This window comes from Lates calcarifer, unplaced genomic scaffold (genome assembly GCF_001640805.2).
Source record: "Lates calcarifer isolate ASB-BC8 unplaced genomic scaffold, TLL_Latcal_v3 _unitig_1608_quiver_1941, whole genome shotgun sequence".
Lineage (NCBI taxonomy): Eukaryota > Metazoa > Chordata > Actinopteri > Centropomidae > Lates > Lates calcarifer.
Genome location: NW_026115647.1, coordinates 22895 through 33112, shown reverse-complemented (window position 1 = coordinate 33112; position 10218 = coordinate 22895). Strand labels below are relative to the sequence as shown.

Genomic DNA, 10218 nt, shown 5'->3' with positions numbered 1-10218 from the left:
AACAGGGGTCCAAATAAATGCTAATGTACCCAACTTGAAAAGGTTATATGTCAGTGTTGTGTTTACAGTTTGTACTGCTGCCCTCTAGTGGCCAAAAAATCACTTCTTACAGCTTTAACTACATATTGCAATTTGCCATTTCCATTAGTGGTTGAAAATTTCTGTGATTTAGAAATGTATCAAGACACAGTCCAAGAAGTTCAGTGACAGTTTCTCATATAATTATTGTTATTGTTCCATTCTAATGTTAATTTTAGTTAAATGACGTTTTGCAGCGACTGCTTTTCCCACTCAGTTGTTACAATTCAACCCTTTGATGAGATTTCTGCTCTGAAACAGCATCTAATTTGTAGCTAATAAAATTGGTATCTTTAAAAATATGAGTAATAAGCCTTGTGCAGCTGACTGATTCTGTGTGTGTGATATTTTCACATCACACCAAAGAAGCTTGAAATCAGAGAAAATCCAGTATTTTGCCAAATGGACAATTTAGGTTTGAACACAAGGGGTCAGAGGCAGACACAGACTAATCAACTATAATACAGTCCAGTCATATAATAATGCAGCTTTAATAATCAGGATCAGTATGTAGCAAAGTCATGATTTAGCGGTTGCTGTGATTGTGTTTGTAAAGGATCATGTCCAACCTTCTTCTTCTCTGTCTCTTTGTGTCTCTGTGTGTGTGTGTTGTCTCAGGCTGCATGTGTGCCTGTGATGCTGAGTAATGGCTGGGAGCTGCTTTTCTCTGAGATCATTGACTGGAACACAGCCGCAGTCATCGGCGACGAGAGGCTCCTGCTGCAGGTAACAGCCCAAAGACATGCTCGCACATAACCACATGCTCTGTATATCACCTGAAAACTATACCAGACAGAAAACAGCAGCAATCCCATGGCTGAAATGAAGCCTTTTCCGTTACACTTTTGATACCTTGAATACACACGCTTTCCTCACTTTTCTATTATCCAAAAATCCTGTTTTTTGTTTTGTTTCCCAGTGGAGTGGTTGTCGACCAAACAAGATTCAAGCAGCATACTAAGTCCTCGACTGCTTGAAAATGTCACTCAAAACCTCACATTGTTATATGAGAGGGCAAATAAATAGAATGAGCAAATGGATTTGGCTGGAATAACTTGAACTTCATGGGGGAAAAAATAATTATATGCCAATTAAATCTTAAATTTGAATGAAGTGTGTAATAATATTCTTTGACATTGAGTTTTAAAACATAGGAGCTCCATGTGAACTCAGTCTGTGCACACCAAATGTGCCCGAGACATCCTGGATCTCTCTGTGGATTTATGTATTTTACAACCACATGATGGGCCAAGATGCTCACAGCAGACAGTACATATAGGGTATATACACTCACTGAGCCCTTTATTTTGAACATCGCACTACTACTAGATACTGGATAGGGCCTCCGTTTGCTCTCAAAATAGCCTTGATTTTTGTGGTATGGATTCAGCAAGATGTTGGAAACGTTCCTTTGAGGTTCTGGTCCATGTTGACATGATTTCATTGCATAATTTTTCAGATTTGTCAGCTGCACATTTTCCTGTTTTACTATATCTCAAAGATATTCTATTGGATTCAGATCTGAACTCAGTGTCATGTTCATGAAGCCGGTTTGAAGCCATTAGAAGGTGGTAAATTGTGGCCATAAAGGCATGCACATGTTCAATTACAATACTCAGAAAGGCTGCGGCATTCAAATGATGATTGATTGGCACTGAGGGGCCCAGAATGTGCCAAGAAAACCTTCCCCACACCATTACACCACCAGCAGCAGGCTGGCAGGTTGGGTCCATGGATTCATGCTGTTGATGCCATATTCTGGCCCTACCATCTGTGGGTCTCAGTGTCTCACACCAACAAATCAAACCACGGTCAGAGTCACTGAGATTTCATTTTTTCCCCATTCTGAACGTTAAATGAAGCTCCTGACCTGTATCTGTGTGTTTTATACATGTTGCACTGCTGCCACATGATCAGCTGGTGAAGCAGGTGTACAGGTGTCCCTAATAAAGTGTTCAGTGAGTTATTAATATTATGTATGTCTTTCACAAAATGTGGGATACCTGTACTGTACAACAGTGGTATTTCCTCTCTATTTAAACCAGGAAATGCTGCATACGCAGTATATTTACTGTGTTCTCAGTTAGCAGGATAAAGTATTTACAAAAGAGTCGACAAAAAGTGTTTATTTTCCCCTTTTACTATGACAAATAAACTCATGAGCACTGAACTCAACAGCTCTTTGAAAAGAAGTACAAAAGCATTCACCAAATGGCTGCTACAGCATTTAAGCTTTTCTTCCCTAATACTGTTTGATGACTGTTGCTTTATTTATTTATTTTTTGCCAAGTCCTTCTGTTGTTTGCCTCATTCCCTTAAATAAAATCACATTTTTGTTTTCTGTAAATGCTATAGAACAGTTTTTTCTTTCTTCTGAGATCCCATTTTTTCAAGGCTTTACAAGGCTGCTACCAGAGATGTAGACTTGACACTTGACTTCAGTCCAATATAAAGTAAACGTTTGATGATTGAGAAATGTCCTTATTTGATTTCTTTGTGAGAGTTCGATGAGAAGTTTGACACCACTCTCATGTACGAACTCTAAATGAAGCCACCAATAGTGGATGGCTAACTTAGCTTAGCACAAAGACTGGAAACGGGGGAAATATGTAGCCTGTCTGAACTGAACTCACACAGCTTGAGACTCGAGAGCAAAAACTTTTTTTTTTTTCAAGTTTTACTCAAAAGGTTCATTTCTTGACCTTGAATACACCATTCGACAAACACATCCTCAATAAAAGGGCCTATGGTTTTTATTTCCAAACCAGATCTTGTGGTGACAGGTGGTCATATGAAGGCCACAAGATGTGGTGAAAATCTTGAGAAACAACAGGTAAGTTGGATTAAGGTGACAAGCAGGCTTCAAATGGAAACTCACCTTTAATATTAAAAGGACTCCTGTAACGCCTCTGTAAGCATAATGTTCAAATTCCAAGTCATTTTAATGGTCAGCATGCTCAGGCTGTAAGAAATGTAACTGACTTACAGTTTATTTGTGGAAATTTAAGCCTTGACTTGGACTTGCCCTGAAGGACACAGAACTTGTTTTGAGAACATTTGAGACTTGACCCAAATTACCTAAAAATAGTTGTGGCTACTACTCAGAAAAACCTGCAATATCTGCCTCAGCCTACGCATTTCACAAGGCCTCCACACTGTAATGTGCGTTAGCTGTTGATGGGAGTTTCCTGAGTGTGTCCTTGGGACCAATTTTAATCTTCCTGTCACCACATTTAAGGTCCCAGATCAATCGTTAAAAGCCATCTTCTGTATTTACTGCTTACTGGCTGCTGTCTGTCGTTTGCAGATTCCAACCACGGTGCGCTCCATCCACCAGGATAAGATCCTGTCCCTCAGACAGCAGACTCAGTTCCTCCTGGGAGGCCTACTTCTCCTCTGTTGAAAAGATAGTGCTGACCACTCTGGAGGTGAGGATTCAAGAAACACATGCACACAGATGCACACACCACACAGAAAAAAAAAACACCCGCCCTTTTGGCCTTTCTGCCTTCCCCTCTCCTACTCCTCCATCATCAGTCTTTCTCTCAGAGGGCTGCAGTGTCACAGCAGACTCTGCAGTCTTCACTTTATTCAGGCAATTGCTTTGGTCTCTTTGGTACAAGGCTAAAAGCAAAATAGAAGGCGGAAAGTTTCGTTTACGAAGAGCAAAAATGAAATTTCAGTACATTTTCATGGAAAAATTTCTCACACATTTTTTTTAGTTTTTCATTCAAGATTCAAGGAATCTCTACATTTTAAACATTGGCACAGTTTCTGTCATAGTTTTGTTGATAGAAGTGAAGCTCAGCAAACCAGTGACCTTAAAAACTCCATCAAATACTCACCTCCAGTAAGCCTGAAAGGTGTGGTTGTCCTTCATGGAGGTTACAGTGGATTCCAATAGTAATGTTATCAAACAGAGTGGGGAGCATGTCTTTTCATGTCACCATAATCCATCTCTATGCTCGGTTTGTTCAAAAACAGCACCTTTAAGAAGGAAAAGGTGGCAAAAAGCCGGGGTATGCTTGAAATACACTGCTTCATACAGTGAGTCATCTAACAGTGTCTAAAGGAAAAAGTATTTGTAGCTCTTCCAATTGGCCACACTCAAAGGCAAGGCAGAAAGCCTACCGTCACAGAGAGAGTAGTTGGAATTTGGATAACAAAAAGCGCTGTCAGGAAGTTGTAAGGTGTTGTCCTCGTTTGCAGAACAAGCCTACTGGCAACAAGGTCAGTAGGTCAAGGGGTCACTCGGCCAGAAGCTCTGTAAGAAGTGACTGATAATATTTTGTATATAGAGTTAAATAACACAAACAGACTTGAAATAGATGGAGAATGATCTCAAGAAGAGGCAAAACAACCACAGAGAGACTACACTGCAGTCATTGTGAGTCTGTCAGTCTGTGGCTGCTGTGTAAGAGGTGGGAAGAGGAACATTTTACCTGTCTGTTCCCAGGTGCCCATTTGCTCATAACCCGTCCATGCTTGTTTGTACAATTAAAAAGTGCCAGCAGAGGTTGTGAAGAATCAAAAAAGAGAGCTTGAGAGAAAAACAATGCACATCCGCCTGCAAGCTTAAAGGGGTCGTGCATGACGATGCAGATGCAAACAGAAAGCGTGTTTTGAGGAGTTCTAGAGGATTTACATTTACTCATTTGGCAGTTTCTTTTATCCAAAGCGACTTACAAGTGAGGGACAACGCTCAAGCTTCAAAGGATGGGATTAATGCTTTTTTCCCCCACAACAACTGGTCACTGTTGGAATCCATCCAACTGTGCTTGTTGAGGGACTAAACTACAAACTTTTTACTGCCACCTTTGAAGCCTTACAGAAGCTGAATGATTCATACTCAAAAGACGTATTTAGGTGCAGTATCATTTCAGGAGGAGTTCAGGAGCCTCCCTCCTTCCTCTGACCTCTTATTGTCATGTGCATCCACTTTGTTAAAATTAACCCAGAAAAAACAACTCATCCATTCAATCCCCACCCCTCATTATTCAGTTTAAACAAGAAGTTTAGAGATGCAGGGATAACACCTGTGTGTGCTGCTGCCTTCATGCCATGGTTACAAATGTCTTCTCCCCTCTGCCTCCCCTCTCATCCAAGTATCCCATCACGCATTTAATTTCCTTTCTTACCGCACCGCTAAAGCCTCGGAGCAAGATTCCCCTCTATGCTGCGATCTTAGTTATGGTATAACCTCCCAAATCTTAACATCTGAATTTGACTTTTCCACACACACAAGCGCCTACACACTCTCAAACACACTGCACACGTAATCGGTCGTGGCTTCAGCATCTAGAGCCTGTCTGATTTTAGCTGCCTCTACATCTCTGGTCTGTTTGTTATCTAGCCCTGTCTCACACACGCATACACACACACACACACACACACACACACACAGAGTCAGAAACACATCTCCATATGTCAAGGTGTGTCAGCCCAGATACACATGGCACCACCCAGGCATAACCTTGCTGACAAGTTGTCACTCCGCACTAAAGAGCAAGGTGACACGGCGAAAACCTGTGACTCAGTGTGTGTGCTTGCGAGTGTGTGTATATAGGTGTTCAGTGTTTGTGTGTGTGTGTGTGTGTGTGTGTGTGTGTTTGTGTGTGTGTTCACACTGAATACAACAGGGGCTAAATGCTTAATCCTGACTGACTGTCCTGTAAAAAGAGCGAGGGAAGAGGAAGAGTGGTGGGAGAAGGGGTAAAGAGGAGAAGGGGTGACATATGTAAATGGCGTTGCCGTGGCAGCCCCCGAGATAACGAGCAACATGGTTTATTCATCCTGTCGAGCCTGAACCCTCCTTACCACCACCACCACCCCACCCTCCTCACTGCAGATCTGTAATGATACGCACACACACGATATCTTGACAGATTGAATCTCTTCGCACACATTCACAAACACTTTTGCTTTTCTATTGACTCCCTGCATCCACTCCAAACTGTGTGAGTGCTCCAAACTGTGTGTGTGTGTGTGTGTGTGTGTATGATGGCAAGAAAGCTGGAAACATGAGTTCAACCTATCATGCAGCGTTTCCTGTCAGGAATTGGACACATTTCGACCAATCACAAGGTCAATATAGCCGGATCTCGCGGCGTTGGTACACCTATTAAACTCACCTATTAAAGCCGAGCTCACAGTGCACTCCCGGAGAAGCAGGATTTATCTATCATGCTCTAATTGGTTGATTGTGGCTGTTCTGAGGTGAGATTGAGTCGTCCATCATGTCCCGACTGAGGGCTGCCGACGGGGGAGGAGCTGCAGCCAAGCGAGCAAAATTGCCCCTCATAAGGTGTAGAGGGCTCAGGGTTTTAAGGTGGCAGGCACTGTTTTTATAGAGAGGCTAACGGATTTCGAGTTAATCTGTTCGGTTGAGGCAAATGGTTATCGACTACCCTGAGGGACAAAGCTTGGGAAAGTAAAAAAAAAAAACCACAACCTCACACTCTGCTGGGTTTTTTTTCTCTTCTTTCCTCACATCCCCTCCTCCAAATGATGAATTTTTATGTTGCTTTGTCAATATTATTACAGTAAGCCCCCTCCAGCTATATAATTAACTTTTTACAATTCCCTATCAGCTGCTCACCCGTCGCCCACCTCTGTACCTCTCTCTATATGTCTGTCCTTTGAGTTAGCGAGCCCAACAACAGCAGTCACCTCCCCTGATTCAGCAGCAGCCATAAAACACAACCGCAAACCTGTGTCTGTTTTTACTGAAGCAATTTAGCATGGCTCAAGGGCACGGCAACAATATCTCTTTCCTGCCTGCCTGCTCAGTGGAGGCCGACGGCGAGCTGCGAGCTGGGGAAAAATAGCACCCATTCTCACGTCTGACCGTTTGACTGACTTCTCTATTTGGGCAGAGAAAGGATCGAGGCAGGCCCGACTGACTGGTGTTTAGATACAGCTGATGAGTTTGTCTTCTTATTTGTTTTTTTACTGACCGTTGCAGTTCCCTTTGACTTGCTGATTTTAAAAGAAAGAAAGAAAAAAAAACTCTGTTTGGTTTGTCTGCAGAGGAAATATTACAGAATAACATAGATTTCTTTCAGCTCTGCTTTGTGCCACAGCGATTCACTCTTGACACGATCAATAGCTGCTATTGAGGTGATACAAAGCAAACGTTTGGAAAGTTCAGCTAGCTCCTGACTTTCATCCAGTGCCTACAGACTCACTTTTATATCAGTTTTTCACCTGCTCTAATTCACTGACTGAGTTTTGAATAATATTCTGAATATCATTGTGAACTGAAATGGGGGATAGTTGGAGCATTAGCTGTGTTGATATTCATTCACATTTATGACTATCTGCTTCTTGGCATTTTTTGTGTGAAAACTCATTTCGCAGCGTGAAATGTTTTATGGGTGCGATTACGAGGCTCATTGATCAAATCCTTAGTATTTCATCCACCATAATCTGGGAGGCAAACGTTTGTTCCTTTATCAACGCTAATAATTCAGATTTTTATGAGTCCTCAGTGATCGGAGTGAAATGTTAAATGTTATCTAAAGGTAGTTTTTGTGTTTGATTCAACAACTCTTTTTGGGAAAGTCGAAAGTCTCATAAATTACAGGGTGGCCTGGAGATCAGAGAGACTGTGCTGTAATTAAAAGCACACAAGTTTGATCCTGGCAACAGTGTGTGTCCAACAATAACTTCTTGGCTGTCAGAGCAAAACACAAGCACACACATCTTTGTAAATTCCTTCAAAGGCCTCTTTGAAAAGCTTTAAAAGTTAGATCAGTATGATCTGTCTCTGCCTGAAATGTTGATTAATGATTATTTTAGATGTCTCTGTGATTCACCAAAATATACAGCATTTGTTACTTTTGGAAATGTTTGTTTCTTTTCATAAAGCTTCTAAATTAACCCAAATGAGGTGCCCTGTGGAATTTTCTTGTAAACAGAAGTTACATTTAGTGTCACTCATCAAAACGTATTGTGTGTATCTGGGTCTAACAGTGTTGGAGCATGAACATTTTAAATCCTGCGTTGTTCACGTCCATGTCGACTTCCTTCCTGCTTATTTTGGTGCATTGCATTTTTTCCTGGCATATCACTGCCTTCTGTAGATTAGTTGAATGATGTCAAATCACCGACAGGGATGTGTATTGCATCACCTGTGTATATGAAACATGTCCCTGCTCATAAAACCATCGCTCCGCAGCAACACTGGAGTTCAGAAACTCCACAGGGCACCTTTTAAACTGAAAAACTGCTTGAAATTCTGCAACACATTAATGTGACGTGTCCTCAAAATGGTATGTAAATTAAAACAAAACACAGTTAATGATCTTATTTGTAGTTAATTTGCTGTCTGATCTGTGTATCCTGTGTGCAGATCATCCAGGACCGTGTGCTGGAGCACAGCTCCAGGAGCAGCCTGATGTGGAACAGTCACCCTGGGGGACTTTTCGCCCTGCCGCAGTACTCTGGATACCTGGGAGACTTCCCTTTCTACTACGCCACACTGGGTCAGTAACACACACTAACACACAGAAACAAGAGACACACCATAAAATGTGCAAAGTGCTGTGACATAACGGCAATCATGCCTCTATACACCTGTGTAGCGATGAACTGATCCATAAAGGTTGATCAAAAAATTTCTCCAAAGGTTTCCTCGTCATCCATCTCAGCGGCGCAAAAATATTTTGTCACAATTTTTGTACAAGAAAACAGTTTCTGCAGATCTCCATCCACCTGCAACTGTGGGTTGGAACCTTGTCTGAACAACAGAAATACGGCCGTCACCACTAATCTACTGCCCTCCTCGAATGGCTGTATCTAGCAGCAAGTGTAGTGGAGGAATGGGCCATTGACGGATGTTTGTATTAGTCCTGCTGACACACCAGCCCGTCCATCATTGGTTTTTGAGTCAGCATTGCTACTGCTGCTGCTGCTGCGGCGAGGCCAATTCCTCCCGCTACGGTTCAGCAGCGCTGAGCTCTCCCTGCCACATATCTGTGACCCGGGAGCCTCTCCATCCCTCACTTCTTCACTCCATCATCATCCAGCGCTGCCAGGCCACCACAAACATACACACACACACACAGTCTTACACGCATAGATGGCGATAGTACAAACGCACAAATTCAGATGATGGAGCACCTGGGGTGGAGAGCTAGTATTAAAATGGATGGGCACGGTGACAGGCATGGATTACAACGCCGGCAAGTTTATTTGTTTGTCAAAGACGAAGCAATTAAACACGGATGGGTTTTTAGATGACAAGGTGGCTTGTCGCTGATGGGTAAATGAGTAGAATCAAAGAAGGAGAGTTTGTTTCCAAGTGACACTTGTTCTTGTTTTCTAAGAGCCAATAACAAGGCACACACACACACTCATCATGCATATTAACACTCAGACTCACACAGCAGGAGCAGGGTTTGTTTTGTTGCTTTAATAAAATGGAAGTTTGATTTAGAAGCCAAAAGATACTGGATGTCTGGGACTGGTAACAATATTTGCACTGAGAATAATAAAAATCCCACAGTGTACACTCACTGGCCACTTTATTAGATAGAGCTGTAAAATCTAATGCAGCCCTGCTATAACATCTAGCTGTACGGAGATGATAATTTTCAGTTTTGACTGACATTGTCAGAGGGGTGTTCATTTGACTTTATATTTTTTTTATTGAGGTTGTAGTTTGCATGTTTTCCATTTACAAAATCGAGTGGGGAAGAATATTAGAAAAATCTCTCAATACAGTGCAGACCAGAACAGCACCACCTCCAACTATGGTCTCAATAATAAACACAATAATAAGCAACATAGTTGTACTGGTGTTCCTTATAAATTTTACCATCAAAAATAACAGTAACTATAAATATAGCACTACATGTTGTAAAAAAGCTGTAAACATCATTGTAATTAAAATGATTTAACTATAAATTATGAGAAAAATTTAAGTCAGTGCTAATATGATTATCACTGCACTTTACTGCTTTTTAATTTCTCACGACTTACTGCCATATCACATTCATACAACATAGCCAAAAGTATGTAGACACCAAAACTAAACACCCATATGTAATGTTTAGACAACCATGGACATTAATGTGCTGCTAGAACCTGGCTGCAGGGATTTGCTTCCATTTGGCCACAATAGCATTAGAGAGGTCA

At 41.7% G+C, this 10218-nt stretch overlaps 1 protein-coding gene across 1 annotated transcript in view; it reads left to right on the top strand.

Moving 5' to 3' along the window:
* Positions 1–696: 696 nt before the first annotated feature.
* LOC108889677 (exostosin-1b-like) overlaps positions 697–10218 on the top strand; it is a gene marked incomplete at its 5' end in the record, with an annotated part of 31775 nt that continues 22253 nt past the window's right edge. Inside the window, 4 exon segments of the mRNA XM_018686270.2 lie at positions 697–804; positions 3386–3454; positions 3456–3506; positions 8432–8564. Of these exon segments, the coding sequence (XP_018541786.1) occupies positions 697–804; positions 3386–3454; positions 3456–3506; positions 8432–8564 (361 nt within the window).